General features: G+C 44.3%; 1 protein-coding gene and 1 long non-coding RNA gene across 5 annotated transcripts in view; both read left to right on the forward strand.

Annotated features, from left to right (window-relative positions):
- znf574 (zinc finger protein 574) overlaps window positions 1-3,497 on the forward strand; it is an 18,163-nt gene extending 14,666 nt beyond the window's left edge. For all 4 annotated transcript variants that reach the window (XM_031853535.1, XM_031853536.1, XM_031853533.1 and 1 more), the window contains exon 10: window positions 1,227-3,497. In XM_031853535.1, the coding sequence (XP_031709395.1) occupies window positions 1,227-1,829 (603 nt within the window). In that variant the 3' untranslated portion in view covers window positions 1,830-3,497. The remainder of the gene's footprint in view (window positions 1-1,226) is intronic.
- Window positions 3,498-11,302: 7,805 nt separating this feature from the next.
- Window positions 11,303-16,560, forward strand: LOC116386945 (uncharacterized). The gene is made up of 3 exons (XR_004212988.1): window positions 11,303-11,720; window positions 11,995-12,135; window positions 15,142-16,560. It is a non-coding gene; the product is annotated as an uncharacterized LOC116386945 (long non-coding RNA).
- Window positions 16,561-16,566: the final 6 nt, after the last annotated feature.

Consider the following 16,566-nt stretch of genomic DNA (forward strand, 5'->3'; position numbering starts at 1 on the left):
TGTGTGTGTGTGTGTGTGTGTGTGTGTGTGTGTGTGTGTGTGTGTGTTTGCATAAAAAGGGAATATCTCTCTCTCCTTCTGAATCACATTTTGTCCTTTTTCTTATAAAATGCTTTCAAACCCTCTAACGGCCGTATTTTAAATTGATATCCAGCACTTCTTCACCCCCATGGTCACTCCCGCTCATGGCTGTGGCCATCGCTCCGGTTCCGGACCATGGTCATATGTGCAGCGTGTGTTCTGCGGGTGTTTCCTCCCTCCCTGTGTACCTGTGATTAATGACAGGCCCCCCCCACCCCGTGTCTGTTACTATTCTGGGACTCTCTCCCTGTTGCTCTGGTGACGAGGCAGGACATCAACCATAGACATACCCAAGCCCATCACGGCACATCCGACTGTAGAAATTGATTTCAATTCTGTGGCCGTATCTATCAGGCATTCTATGGACATATGTTCAAGCATTATGGTAAGGAATTTTAATGAAATATCCTGTGTGTTCCTGGAGGGATAACTATATTTATTTACCAAGTATATGAAGCGCAAACTATCTGGAAAGGTGATTTCATTCGAGTATATCTCACAGAGATACTGACGCTGCAAAACTGACAAACGGGGGTTACAGATTCGATCTGAGTGTCCCCAGTAGGAATCAAAGCAAAGCACAACGAAGTCGTTGTTGTGTCGAGCCTCAGGTTTAATCTCGTATCTGGTTGAAGTTCATTGTCTGCGCTCAGGTGGCACAAAGCAGAAGTGTGTAAGGGATAGTACAAGTGTGTACTATCCCTTACACACTTGTAGAGCTGCAACCATTAATCCATTAGTTGGCCAACAGATATTAGTCCGCAGATACTCTGATAATTGTTCGTCATTCATCACGCAAAAAAACTATTTTCTGGTTCCAGCTTCTTAAATGTAAATATTTGCTCGGAAATTGTAATTTTTAAACCGTCCTCTGATGATTCATAAAGCAAACGGCTAACTGATTGTCTGAAAATAATCGGGGGATTAATAGGTTATGAAAGAAATTGTGTAACACACTTGTGTTCTTTTTATTCCTTTGAATCTGGCCCCCCCCCTGCTCTTCTACCCCCGCTGCATCTTTAGAATAATACTAATTGTAGTAGAGTTTTGTGCATTGGCACTGTTGTGAACTGTACTTTCTTGACACCTCCTTACCTTTCTGTGTTTTAAACACTTTTCCACCGTCCCCCATTCTCCTCCACCAGTGCGCCACATGTGGCAAGCGCTTCCGCCAGCTGCCCCATCTGCAGGACCACGAGCGCATCCACAGCGGCATCCGCCCTTTCTGCTGCTGGATTTGCGGCAAGAGTTTCAGCGTGGCCGCCCGGCTCACCGAGCACGCCCGCACCCACAGCGGGGAGAAGCCGTACCCCTGTCCCCACTGCCCGGCGGCCTTCCGCTCTCGCTCCAACCTGGACAAACACATCCGGCTGCACGGAGACCTGCCCATGGACAGCGCGGAGCAGGCTGCACAGGACGCCGAGGCCGCCCACGTACAGAAGGTGCTTGAGGGGGCCAAGGTGCTGTCCTCTCTGGCCGCCACAGGGGAGATAGATTCTGGCTCGGTGCAGACCATCTACGTGCTGCAGGGGACCGAAGGAGGCGGCGACACGGTCATGATCCCGGCCGATCAGTTCACCGGCATGGACGGCACCTCGCAGGTCGTCATCCTGCCCTCCTCTGTTCTGGGAGCTCAGGGCATTAATGTTCCCACGATCACCATGGACGGAAATGAAATCACCATGGTGGAGACGAACCAGTCGCAATCGCATCACGCCATCGAGTTCATTGTGGAGGAGACCGTATAAATGGAGGATTCAAAAACTATTGTGGAAATGGCAACACGGTAGACTAGTTGAGAATATAGACTGCTCGAGTCAAAAGTTTGATAATTGAAGCATATTGAGTAATTACTTTTTTATAAATATATATATTGTTTGATAGGTTTCTAAGCCAGGTTCTTTTCTTGAGAATAAAATTGGATAACCTGGTTCAAAAAGTTCATAAAAGGTTCATACACGCATGAATGCTCGGGGGAACAGAATGTACCTTTTAAATGAACAAACAGATTGTTAAATTGGCCTTTGATTATATATGTATTTACAGCCCCTATTTATTAGGGGAAGACGAGTGGCGACCCCTGAAATGTCTTCTGCTTTCTTTATAATAAAACGCTTCAGCTTTCACACTTGTGAGCGTCCATCAATTTATAGGGTGCGTGACACGAGGGGCATTACCCCCGTCCCATCAGCTGGGATGGTTTTTACAGGCCCCGCTGTAAATGGTCAATACGGGGTCTTCTACTGCGAAATATACAAACAAGTGAGCGGACAGCTCTGTCACATGCACACTAATGTTACTGAAAGGCAGGACGAAGTAGACACGTGTGTATGGATCAACTCCCATGTTCCGATAATTTACAGAGCATTTATGTTATCGATTGGTTTTGTGCTGTAATTAAATACAATGGTAACAAGGATACGGCGAGATCTATGATGATTTAGCTGAAGTGCAGCATTATGCAGTGGCAAGTAGAGCAATGAAATTATTCAGCACTTGCTGTATAGTTATCAAAAATAATGATCCAATTTGTGTCTAAATGGGAAGGGGCATAATATGATATAAGTTTTGCCAGCTCTGCACTAGACCATTATAGGCTTCCAAAGCACAGTTTATGGCTGTCTCCCACCCAGTGATTGCTGACGGGGGGTTTGAAACCACACACACACACACACACACACACACACACACAGGCAATCTGTCTTAGTTTGTTTTCATGTCATGGAGGAAGAAATGCTGATGATTTCACGGAGTACTGAAATGGGGAAATAGCAGCATTCCTGCAGAGTGTGAGTAGCACATCAGGAAATATAGAGGGCTCCTCGGGAGCAAAACGAAGCCAGAGCCAAGAATCTAGCTGCTATTCAATGCTTCTCTGAGAGAGAGTCAACAGGCAACCAGTCCATAAATACATGCTTTTTTTTTTTTCCTCCTAGAACATCTTGAGCGCTGATATTCTGCTGGAGTGCCGTTTATCATACATGCTGCCAAACATTGAGGCTGAAAACACTCAACAAACACGCAGATGTGTAAGGACGTTGTTGACGCTGGAGGTGAAATCATGAGACTTGTATGCTCTCGGGAAGCAGCCTGCCTGAAGTATAATGGATCTATTTGCTTTACAGAAGTGTATTCTTGACTGTGTTTATGCCTGAGCTCAGACTTAACATTGTGCTCTTGTTTTGTTTTTTTGGGGGGTTCTGGATCGGTGATGAGGACGGATAAACAAAATCTGATTTTTGAAACCAGAAAATCTTGAAGACTATAGTTTAACTTACGACTTTAAGTGTGATTTGTACGTTATATCATGTCGGCAAGGGTAAGGACCTTGGCACCAGTGAGTTTTTATAAAACAATTTCAAGGACACCTTTTGGTAAAAGAACGTCAACCTTCAGTTGACAGGAAATATTTTCAATGTCACTGAAAACTGACGTGGCAAGTGTATAAACTAAACTCTATTTTTCACTTCACTGATGAAAATGCACACAAACCAATGGCAAGTATATGATTCATAATCATGCATGCTCAAAGCTGATATGAATATAAACCTAGGCTTGTACGTGCGATCGTTTCTACAATTGTGTATTTAAATTATTCATGGCATTTATAGGCTGTAGAAGCAGGCGGGCAAAAGAGTTGTTTTTTTAAATCTTTCAATACAACCAAATGTAATGGACGATTATGCAGATTCATGGCCCTAAAACAACCGTCAGAGTTAGGAATGTCCTTGTTACAAATTAAAACAGGAGAAACACGCACACATGCAGTAGCTGCCCTCACCCTGGGCATCCCTTTTGATTCTCACCTCTTTTCATATCATAAACACTAAAAATACCCAAGTGACCCTCAGGAGAGCAATGTGCACATTCAGCTCTCGCGTCAGTAAACTCGCTGACATCACGGTGTCCCGTGCAGGTGGAGGACACCACGAGCTCTGGTGCTGCCTTATGCTGCACCTCCAGGTAGAAGTAGCAGTGACGTTAGAGCGGATGTCAACTGTTCAACATTGCTTAGTGTGGCGTTTAAAAAAACAACAGTATTTGTTATTTGTTATACTAGTATAATATTTCTAGTGTTTTCATGTATGTGACCCTTTATGTTCGATGCAAAAGACGTTTCAACAGTTTATCCATTAGCTTTTAGCTAATGTCCGATATGTTTTAAGTCAAGTAGCGGGCTACTTTTAGCGTTACAGCTATATACAGTATATCATTTACTTTTAGCACTTTCAGCTATATATCATCTACTTTTAGGGCTTTATTTAGCTATACAGTGGGTACGGAAAGTATTCAGACCCCTTTAAATTTTTCACTCTGTTTCATTGCAGCCATTTGCTAAAATCAAAAAATTTCTCATTAATGTACACTCAGCACCCCATCTTGACAGAAAAAACAGAAATGTAGAAATTTTTGCAAATTTATTAAAAAAGAAAAACTGAAATATCACATGGTCATAAGTATTCAGACCCTTTGCTGTGACACTCATATTTAACTCACATGCTGTCCATTTCTTCTGATCCTCCTTGAGATTGTTCTACTCCTTCATTGGAGTCCAGCTGTGTTTAATTAAACTGATTGGACTTGATTAGGAAAGGCACACACCTGTCTATATAAGACCTTACAGCTCACAGTGCATGTCAGAGCAAATGAGAATCATGAGGTCGAAGGAACTGCCCAAGGAGCTCAGAGACAGAATTGTGGCAAGGCACAGATCTGGCCAAGGTTACAAAAGAATTTCTGCAGCACTCAAGGTTCCTAAGAGCACAGTGGCCTCCATAATCCTTAAATGGAAGAAGTTTGGGACGACCAGAACTCTTCCTAGACCTGGCCGTCCAGCCAAACTGAGCAATCGTGGAAGAAGAGCCTTGGTGAGAGAGGTAAAGAAGAACCCAAAGATCACTGTGGCTGAGCTCCAGAGATGCAGTAGGGAGATGGGAGAAAGTTCCACAAAGTCAACTATCACTGCAGCCCTCCACCAGTCGGGGCTTTATGGCAGAGTGGCCCGACGGAAGCCTCTCCTCAGTGCAAGACATATGAAAGCCCGCATAGAGTTTGCCAAAAAACACATGAAGGACTCCCAGACTATGAGAAATAAGATTCTCTGGTCTGATGAGACCAAGATTGAACTATTTGGCGTTAATTCTAAGCGGTATGTGTGGAGAAAACCAGGCACTGCTCATCACCTGCCCAATACAATCCCAACATTGAAACATGGTGGTGGCAGCATCATGCTATGGGGGTGTTTTTCAGCTGCAGGGACAGGACGACTGGTTGCAATTGAAGGAAAGATGAATGCGGCCAAGTACAGAGATATCCTGGAAGAAAACCTCCTCCAGAGTGCTCTGGACCTCAGACCAACAAGACAATGACCCTAAGCACACAGCTAAAATAACAAAGGAGTGGCTTCGGAACAACTCTGTGACCATTCTTGACTGGCCCAGCCAGAGCCCTGACCTAAACCCAATTGAGCATCTCTGGAGAGACCTGAAAATGGCTGTCCACCAACGTTCACCATCCAACCTGACGGAACTGGAGAGGATCTGCAAGGAAGAATGGCAGAGGATCCCCAAATCCAGGTGTGAAAAACTTGTTGCATCATTCCCAAGAAGACTCATGGCTGTACTAGCTCAAAAGGGTGCTTCTACTCAATACTGAGCAAAGGGTCTGAATACTTATGACCATGTGATATTTCAGTTTTTCTTTTTTAATAAATTTGCAAAAATTTCTACATTTCTGTTTTTTTCTGTCAAGATGGGGTGCCGAGTGTACATTAATGAGAAATAAAATGAACTTTTTTGATTTTAGCAAATGGCTGCAATGAAACAGAGTGAAACATTTAAAGGGGTCTGAATACTTTCCGTACCCACTGTATATCCTCTACTGTTAGCGTTTTTTTAGCTATATATATATCCTGGACTTTTAGCGCTTTCTTTCTTTCTGTCTGTCTGTCTGTCTGTCTGGGAGATGAGAGAGAGACAGCTGTTAAATGCATATTTAGAGAAAGGAGGCAGACTAAAACAGAGAGTGACAGCAGACTTTTAGTGGCTGCATTATCAGTACTCTTGACTTCCTGTTAAATGTATATATATTTAAGTCTGAAATATGGGCCTCTAGTACAATGGTCTACACAGTAATGATATAATGATCTGTCTAAAAAGGACACGCTACAAATGTAAGTGCACGATTAGGCTACAATATCCTGGAGGTGTGTTCCAGTAAATCATTGGAAATAAGAACTATAGACCAACAGTAAAAGTCTGTGCAGTCTCCGTAAACCCACTAACCACCCCGGAGATCCTGAAGTCCCTGCAGTGTTGAATTCATGTTTTGATGATGACATTTTTATTGACATCTTGGCAAATTGGAGATCGCTTCTTTGTTTCCAAGGTAACACGATTTAAAATTCGGTTTGCCTTTTTTTCTTGATAGTAATTGTGGTGTTGCCGTTTTTGTCTTTAAAGTGACGTGTGTTGTAATGTCTTCATGTGCTGTATGATCATTCTCAATGGATCGATTGATGCATTTATGCACACGAGTAATTGTTGCCCTTAGCAGTTAGGCCTGATAGAGAGGCAACTGATTTCATCCAGCCCTTAAACAAAGAACTATACGTAACACTGCAATGTACTGTGTTTCTAAGGGACGCAATATTCGTATAACAGCAAAACTATCATCCATTAAAGGTCAAAAATGTTACCAGTGAAAATCACATATCGCGGTAATGCTAAAGGAGAAGGAAAATATCATAAATCACGTTAAGGTCAATGCACCGTGTGTGCAGCGCTACACAATATGTCCCGACGAGAGAAATAATACTGTTTTTATATGAGAGTCAGACATGTTTTATTAGGTTTTATACACTCTCAAAGATGTACAAATAGAACCTCAAAGGACAACAGTGACCTCTGCTCGGGGTGTGTTATATATGTTAGTCAAAAGCATGCATCCAAATAACCTTAGTGGCTCTACTTTACTGTTACTGTTTACTGTCTCTTTTACACATGCAGCCCGGAGACATTGGGATGATTAAGATGCAATGCCATGTGCAACAGCATGAAGCTGTAGATGCACTTTAGCAGAACTGATGTACATTTAAGAATGTTCGGCTGTCTAAAATCACACCATCGACATTTGTTCCATCTATTGTTTATGCCGTTAAATATTAATGTTATCTATTACAGTGATTGATACCATTTGCTCTGCTCTACAAGTGACATTATTAAATTATAACACCGCATCGCAAGACTTTCCATCTTAATTAAAAAACATTTCACTTCTTTATGATAATCCATCTTAAAAAAAATAGAGTCTGAGTTAGGGGGGCGTGCAAAAACATGATGTAGTTCTTTGTATTTGACTAAGTGAGCACACTTATGCAAACTTACTCAGTCGGCTACAGCTGACTTCCCGACTCTATTAACATATCATAGTTATTAATGTATGATTGACCTATTTAAGTAATGGTTTACATTTATCATTCTCTATGCTTTGTGGTTACATATTTATTACTTGCACATGCTTCCTCTGCACCCTCTGTCCTATCCTTTTTTCTTTTTTTATCCATCTCTCCCCTGTTCTGTCTCTCCCTCTCTTCCCCCCCCCTGCGACATAGCCTCTGTCTCTCTCTTTGCTGAGGTGGCTGTACCTGCTGTGACTTTGACAAAGTAGTCTCCACACATGTAGTGGTGTATTTCTCTTTCTCGCTCTCTCTGTGTGTGAATGCATTGCAAGGGTGCACAACAGTGTTTGTGTGCGTACACTGCTTTGCACTATAGCTTCATTTTTAGCTTGCAAAATTGTCTGACTTGATTTGTTTAAACGTGCACATTGAACACACGCAGCGAGCCTCTGTGTGTGTGTGTGTGTGTGAGCATACTGCAGCATACTAGCACCTACGTCCACTGCTGATGTCATACTATATACTCATCTGTTCTGTCCTCCATTACTCCTCACTTTTTTCATTCCTCGCCCCCTTGATCACCTTGTATCTCCCCGTGTGCTCCTCTTCTTTCGCGCTCCATCCTCTCTCCCCTTCACTTCCCACACCCCCCCCCGCTGCTTGTCTCCTCCCTCTCTGTCCCCTCCCTCATGTTCCCCCCCCTCCCTCTCTCATTGATAGTGAAGTATTTGTGACTAGAATGCTGAGGAGCTAATCATTATTCCACGAGCAGAGCGCAGTGCTCGGGCAGAATGTCAATTCTCCCCCCTCCCTCTGTCTTCCTCTCCCTCCCCTCTTCTGCATGCTTTCCAAGCAATAGTTAATACGGGAGCCCCATTTGTGTTCTACAAAGAGAAAAGTAAAGACATTGGTAAACACTGGGCCCCTAACACCTGCAGCGAAGTGTAATGGTTGAGCAAGGTTTACATTTGTGCTGCGGATGGTATTTGGAGTGTATGTGTGCGTGATATGTAGTTGTTATGTAAAAGCGCGCCACATCAATTTGTCAAGAGCAAAGTGGTGTGGGATGGAGATGAGAGAGAGAGACAGCTGTTAAATGCATATTTAGAGAAAGGCGGGAGACTAAAACAGAGAGTGGCAGCAGACTTTTAGTGGCTGCAGTGAGGCCTGAATCTCCAGTAATGTTAAGTTGTATTTCCTGAATTGTTTTTGCATGTTGGATTATCAATTCATAGTTCAAACATGAAAAGACTGAGGTATAATACACAGGCAGTCAATCTCACAGAGCAGTTTCAGTGTCGCCTAGTCGTGCTGAAAACCAAGAGAGGGGTAAATTAGACAACACACACACACTGGGACTGCGGGCCGTGTGTCAGTGGGTGTGATGGAATGGTAGAGACAGCGCATGGAGACTCCTCCTGACTTCCTAAAAACTGCAGCTGTGGGTCACAGCCAGGGGTAAGCTGTGTAGGCAACCCTCACTACCCTAACACACACACACACACACACACACACACACACGTGCACAGAGCCAAATAAAGAATTTTGAATTTGCAAGTCGGACGGATGCAGAAACAGTCATATCCAAATGTCCACACAAACACACACACACTGAAAAAAAGAAGAAGCCATGGCCTAAGGGAACCTCTGGCGTGACATGGCTGCAGTCTAATAGGCCCAAGCATGAGTGAGTAATAGGTGTTCCAGCACTGTCCGCCCACTAGACAAAGACATCTTGAAATGCGAATTATTTTATGAGATGCAAAGTGAATAGGTGAAAACACGATGAAGCATTGGGGGGGCTGTTTGAGACCAAAGCAGAGGAGACAGCTCAGCATTGTCACATACTATATTTGCTTCCCTGTTTGATTAGGGGACAGCTTAGTGGACGAACCAGAGTTGATGCATCCAAAGGCTCAAATCAGAGGGTATTAGTCAATAGGCCTATGGGAGACACAAACAGGCCCTTTCTTTACATCACGTCACTGTGTTTTTTTTTGGTTGGACTGGAGCAATGTGGATTAATTACTAATGTTAATTTAAGATCTAACAGCAATCTTCCAACTGAACATCTCTTCTAAAATCTTAACTTACAAAAATCACTGTAGGCCAACACAGTGTTGTCACAATTATAGAGCCACCTAATGCAGAGAGTGACAAAATCAATGATTCAACACACTGCGGTGAGTTTAATGGCCTCGGAGAACATGAATTGCTACAGGAGCATCGGGGCTGCAAGGTTAAGAAAAAGATCTATATTGAAAAGGCTACTTGGACCGACCAGGGTACCAGAGAGGAGCGAAGGCTTCATAAGGCCAACGTCCCGGTCTCGTTAGGAGGGATGAGACAGCGTGGTGTGATAGAAGCGGCATACGGGAGTTCGGCAGTGACACCATATAGTGCGAGTGGCTTCTCTGGAGACCGCTGTCTGCTTGCAGTGGGCTCACACTGGTGTGGAGTTGTGCCTGATATGAGTGAACATTATAAATAGTGAGGAGGATGTCAGCTCCATTCAAGGGAGTCCCACAATCCACATGAAGTGTCAGGGGGCTCTGGTGAGAGGAGAAAGGATCTTCAGCAATGTGTGAGTGTACAGTATTTGTGTTTGCCCAGTGGTAGAAGAAGTATTTTAATAATTAATTTAAGCGAAAGTAGGAGTACAACTATACAACGTGTACTGACTATGTCCTCACTGTGCAGTAAGGGCCTTTCCAGAGTCGTGCATTATTATTATAAAAGCATTTATGTGTTAACAATTCAAGTGGAGATCATTATTGATATTTTATATACTGTGTCGTATATAAACTGTACAGCTTTATGGTAAATCTATAAAAATGCATTATATTTTTTAAGATGATAACATGGTTTGATTGTGAAATAGTAATCATCACTGGTTCTTGTCATCTCACGACTGTCGGCTGTCCAATACAGACATGAAAACCAACCAAATAGGAAACGATATCTTTCTAAATCTACAAAGCAACTAGTAGCTATTATTGTCAAATAAAGGTTGTAGAATTAAGACATTTTCCCTCTGAAATACAGTATTAAGTAGCATAAAATGAAACTACTCATGTTGGTAAGTACTCAGGGAAGCACGTGGAATACTTCCGAATTGTACAGTACTTGTGTAAATATACAGAGTTACTTTGCACCACTGTGTACGACTGCATACATGTTTGATCTAACCTCTAACTCTGATAGAATTTATGTATGTATGTGTGTGTGTGTTTACGTGTTTACGTGTTTACCTCGACTTTCCCCGCTTGTGTTTGTGCATATAAGTGACATTATGTCAATATGTGCCCCAGTATGTCAGCCCAATTCTGTGTTTACATCTGATTCGGCTGTGTGTGTGTGTAGATATGTGTGTGTGTGTGTGTGTGTGTCAGTGCGTGATGTGTGTCATAGGGTATGAGGCCAGTGGCATGGTGGTGTGATAGTGTTTGTCACCCCGAGCATGTAGCCATGTCAAACTCTGTCAGGGTAGTTTACCCCGGCTAGGGATGTAACACATCCCCCTGATTACTCTCTCTGTTGGCGTGTGTGTGTGTGTGTGTGTGTGTGTGTGTGTGTGTGTGTTTCAGATAGTGTGTGTTTCCTTCATGGCCAGTTTTTTGCCTTTCCCCTTATTTCAAATGCTTATCGATGAGACTGACAGAGAGAAGAGAGAGAGAGAATGGGGAGGGGGGGGGGGGGGTTGATATTCGTCTTTGAGAAAAAATACCTAGGAGAGAGAGAGAGTAGAGGAGTGGGTGCTGGGAAGGAGAAGGGAGGGAGGTGAGAGAGTGGGAGGGTGCAGGGAGAGAGAGAGAGAGAGAGAGAGAGGGAGTGCTGATTAGATTGGAGAAAGCCAAGGGGGTACGGGCATACTATTGAGCAAGGGGGAGAGACAGAGAGGAGAGAGGCAGAAGGGAGGGTGACTAAGTGAATGCAGTTTGCCGTCGCGTGTCACGGAATCACAGCGAAGTCCACGGGCAGGCGGGCGGATTGGACCTGAATCAACAAATGGATACAGGAAAACTGGATGTACACTGCATATGAGGAGACAATCAGGGAGGACGAAGAGTCTGCCTTCACATCCTTTCATCTTTGCATCAGATACTGCTGTGAGGAACCCTCGGGGAGGGAAGGGAAAAATAGCGGACAACTCATTTCTCTCCAACACCCTCGGAAGCCGCGGAGCTGTGAACCAGAATAGAGTCGACTTTGGGACTCGCTGGGATTGAATATATGCTCAGTAAGTATTTGTATAGGCTGCAAATATCTGTGTGTGTGTGTGTGTGTGTGTGTGTGTGTGTGTGTGGATGCCTCTAGCTTGTGCACTGCCTCTGATGGTTTTTTTTTTTTTTATGAAGAAAGAGAAAATAAGAGAGGAAGAAAGGAATGCAAAGGCAGTTGTGCTGCAACGTCTCTTCTATTGTGATCTGCCGTTTGCATCACTGAACAGCTTTTTATTCTTCAAACAACTACCTCAGACTTGACTCTGTGTGTTTGTGCCTTTTCCTCCACAGCGCTGGTGTGTGCGAGTGTGAGCTGATATTAGCCCCATTGGTATTCAGCGGAGGGAGCTCCAGGATCTCGCTGCGCCTTTTCCCCAGGATGGGATCACAGAGCGGGGATTGTGCTCGCCTGTTGAGAGCCCGCTGAAATGAGTGAGTGTCCGTCCTCCTCTTCCCTTTCCCCCCCCCCCCCCTCCTCTCTCTTTCCATTCTCCATCACCTCTCATTTTCTCGTTTCTTGAATCTCTCCGTCTGCTTCCTCGTCTTCAGCGTGCAGTTCTGTTCAGAGCATTTTCACCACTGATGGGTCTTCCCTTCGATTCCTTGTGTTTCTCACCCACTCACGCACTCCAACCCACTCCCCCATCACTCCCCCACCACTCCCCCACCTGTGTCCCCCCGTCCCACCGCCTGTCCTCTGAAAATCCATCAACCCGCCTGTCCAGTTTGATGGATTTGGAAGGAATCTGAATGGCTCACTTCTATTTGTTGCTTCTCCCCCCATTCCCTCTCCGCTGTCCCCTCTCCTCCCGTCTTCAGCTGTGTCTCCCCTCCCCTCCCCCCTCGTCGCCTCAAAACCTCTCTCGGTCTCTTCAAGCTCCTCTCCACATTCTGTTTGAATTCAGACACACCGAAGACGTTTGAGTCTCTTTCCTGACACAATGAATGGAGATGCTGTGTTTGTGTGTGTGAGTGAAAGGATTGCTATTTCTGCGTCTGTCAATCATTTCCACAGCGTTTTCATGTGTGTGCATCTGTGCCACAATGCAGAGAGGGCAGAGGTGTGTGTTCAGCCTCAGTGTGTGGGATCCGTAGAACAAAAGCTTATGAAGTGGATCAATGTGATTAATTGCTGCAAGCATGACAGCTGAGACATGTACATGCACACACACAGAGACACACAGAGACAGACGCTGTCTCTCGCTTGACACGCACCTTCCTCTTTGCACTCCTTGCTGATCTACCTTCTGCACACCAATTCACACCCACCTACGTCTTTTCACACGTGTGACACACACGCATACAGACACTGAGCCCTGACTAACCAGTGAGCGAACACACACACACACACACACGCACACACACACAAACACACGTATGGTCTCATACTAAATGGTCCTTGGAGGATGTAGGTGTCACAGGAGGGTCACATCTATCCACACAGCATTATTGATTGGAGCTGATACACAGAATGGCCTCTAATTTTCCTTTTTCAATGGACCATCATCTGACTAGACTGGATGAAGGAAGGGGTCACTAAACCTGTTTCATGATTTTATTTACTTTCTGTTAAAGAGTCCCTTTAGTCACTTTTATATATTCAACAGATGCAAACTGTTGCATAGTAACAGAAGCGAGACTACCTGTTAGGATTTGTCACCCTGCTGCTATTTTCAGATTTAGCCAATCTTTATATAACAAAAGGCGGTACAATTATGAGGAGATGATAAAAAAAAGAAACTCAACCGTCAGTCTAAGCTGAGGCCAGTATTAGTTTTGCCATCTGTCGTCTCTGCGTGCGTACCTGTCTGCTTGGAACATTGTTAGTCTGAAGGAATGGAGAGGAATTAAAAGCTTAGAATGTTTTGGCACAATAAAAAGGAACACAAATGTGACAACGTGCATCATGGAGATGAACAATTGATCAAAGTGTAAACTAAATCTGATCAGATTTTCAAAAAAGACACTAATCCAAATTTCCATCCATTAAATGCAAGTGAGCACAATCAAATTCCGACGTTATGACAGAGGTCTCAAATGCTGCCTGAAAATCTTCTGTGTTATTTCCAAATCTAAAATCTGTTTGTGTAACAACATGGAAATGAGTTCAGACATCTGCAAGTTATCTTAATGAGGACATTTTTTTTCCATCTTTGCAATTTTATTCTTCTTTTTATTTATATGTAGAATAAAACTTCTCGAACAATTCAGTGCTGCTCGATGACGAATATGAGAGATTCCAATATTTGCATTTGCCCTAAAAGAAATAGTGTGAAAAGTAAAACTCAAAAGCACAAATCCAACAATGTTTACATGATGCCTGTTTCGTGTATTATACCGAAATATCAGCTGACTATACCTGCCTCCCAATTAGTTTGAGATACATAGCGATGCCAGTCACATTTTCAGGTTGAACAAATTCTAACTGACATGTAATTTGCTTGAACGCAAAACACATGTACCCTTCTCATAAAATACACTTTAGAATGTTTCATTCATTCCTGGTGCCTCAGCCGCCTCACTTCAGTGACAAGCTAGCGTAGCTAGAAGGCAGTTAACAAAGTTTGCAAACACCCACAAGCATTTCTCTATCGATGGTGTTGAATCCGAAATGCTTCCTCCAATTACCTCTGCGATGGTGTCATGATTAAACATTCAGCACAGCTCTCATGTCGCTCATTTCCTTTTTTACTCCACCGAAGAGAGCAAAGGCAGTTCGGGGCAGGGCACGCAGTGGATCAGAGGAACAGTTTGTTTTAGGACTGGATTACAAGGCACATCCCATTGCACTTCTGCACCGCAGAATTTCAAATTCGAATACGTCCTCGCAGATCAAATATTTTACGTTTTCCCAAGTTCGTATGCTAGTTTGAATTTCGAATTAAAATTCCAGGCTGTCTTCACCCCTCAAGTGTGACTTCTTGTACCTGACCGATGCTTTGAGCCTGGTCTGCCGTCCTCCAGCTGCCTCATGCACATTTACCAGTCAGAGGTCCTTCCCCGGCTCTCAGTGGGCTCCCATCACATGCATCCTGGATACTGTGGAGTGTGATGGACAGCCAAACTGGAATTATAGAAAAAGACAGGAGAAAATGAGATAATGAAAGCAGGCGAGGTGTAGATATAGGATGGGATATGGGGAGTAGAAGAGAGACGTGACAGATGGGAGTGTTTGAAGATGGGGCTTGTTTGGGAGAGAGTGAAAGGATCAAATCATAGAGTGAGTGGAGAGGAGGAAGGAGCAAACAAGCAGCAAAGTCGGAGGAAGAGTGACAAGGACGGAATAGACAGCAGGACGACAGGCAGGGTGGAGTGTGACGGGGAGGAGAATGACGTACGTGATAAGGCAGAGTGGCATAAATGTCACCATACTAACCTTTCATGCACTCTCACGCTCTCACCCCTCTACTTTGCCTCTCCTCTTTCCTCTCCTTCCAGATCGGAAGCCCTGCAGAGATGGACACCAAATGGGCATCATGGAAGCCAACATACACCCTCCGGCGACAAGCTTTCCACACCTAACCGCCTCCACCATCTCCAGCCATCAGCTCGAACCTTCCCAGCGAGGACTGAACCTGCAGGGTTGAGGCCGGTCAAGCTAGACTGAGATACCAGAAGCTGTCTACAGGAAGCGGAGGAAGGCAGAGGGCGACAGGCCTCGGAGGAGTTGACCTACAACAAACCGATCAACCTGTTGAGCATACGATTGAGCTCCTTGGACTTCATCTGAAATGAAATAGGCTGCAGTGATGCTTGAGCAAAGGTATGAAGCTTTCAGACATGTCTGGATTTATCGCCCGGATATCCTATCAAGATTACGACATTTTCGTTCACACCTCAGAGCTGGGCCACTTTTACAGATTGGCTTGTGGGCAAAAGCGAGTAATTGAAAATCCCCCCTCGAGAGGGTCTCTATTCTGATTTGTTGTGGGGGAGGAGGGATTTCTTTCTCTTTTTTTTAAAGCAACAATCTAAAAAGAAACCCTCCCTTTTATCCCACACTTTCCGATTTTTTTTTTTTTTCTTTTTCACCATCTTTCTCACACATTGCGGAGAAATAAATTATGAAGCAGCGCCATTCTTCTTCATCCTTCCTCGTTGACGGCGAGAGAGGAGGGACAGACTGTCCAGAATAGATAACGAGCAAGGAGACTGGCACCGAGGAGAGGGGACGGTGGAAAAGAGGCAGAAAATAGAAGGAAACAGGTAGAAGGAGACAGAAGAAGAGGTGGCAAGAAAAGAAAAATAGAGAATTAACTAGGATTGTTACAAATCCTCTTGGAGACTCAAAGCCTCTTTCTAATTCGCCCGTGCCTTGTTGGGGGCTAGTTAGCGCGATGGGCAGGGTCAGGATTTACACCAGGGGGGGCACTTGAGCAGGAGAGTCGGGTTATGTCCCCCCTGCACCTTCCTGGTCTGTATCTTAGTGTTTGGCAGGAAGACAGACTGAAATATGGCCTGGTGAACTGACAGCTATACTGACAGACAAGCTCTGAGGCTGGTAAGACAGACGGACAGACAGGAAGACGGGTACACAGCCTATTCCAAGTGTCAGGCAGAGAGCCAGACAGACACCCAGTGCTGGCACAGTAGACAGCTTGCAATTCATTGTCATTCTATGCAGTGTGTGAGGGAGAGACAGAGTGAAGGAAAGAAAGAAAGAAGGGGAACATCCCTGTGTTTGTAGCTTCTGGAGAATCTCACCTCCTCTGCATCCACCTCAGTCAGTACTGTGGCAAGCCCATGCACTAAAAAGAACAGGCCGGGAGTGAGGAGGCTGTTACTAGAAAGGAAATGCGGGTTGGATAGATAGAGGGAGAGAGAGAGAGAGAGAGAGAGAGAGAGAGAGAGAGAGAGAGAGAG

This window comes from Anarrhichthys ocellatus, unplaced genomic scaffold, assembly GCF_004355925.1.
Source record: "Anarrhichthys ocellatus isolate YVR2014 unplaced genomic scaffold, GSC_Weel_1.0 scaffold13, whole genome shotgun sequence".
NCBI classification, from domain to species: Eukaryota; Metazoa; Chordata; class Actinopteri; order Perciformes; family Anarhichadidae; genus Anarrhichthys; species Anarrhichthys ocellatus.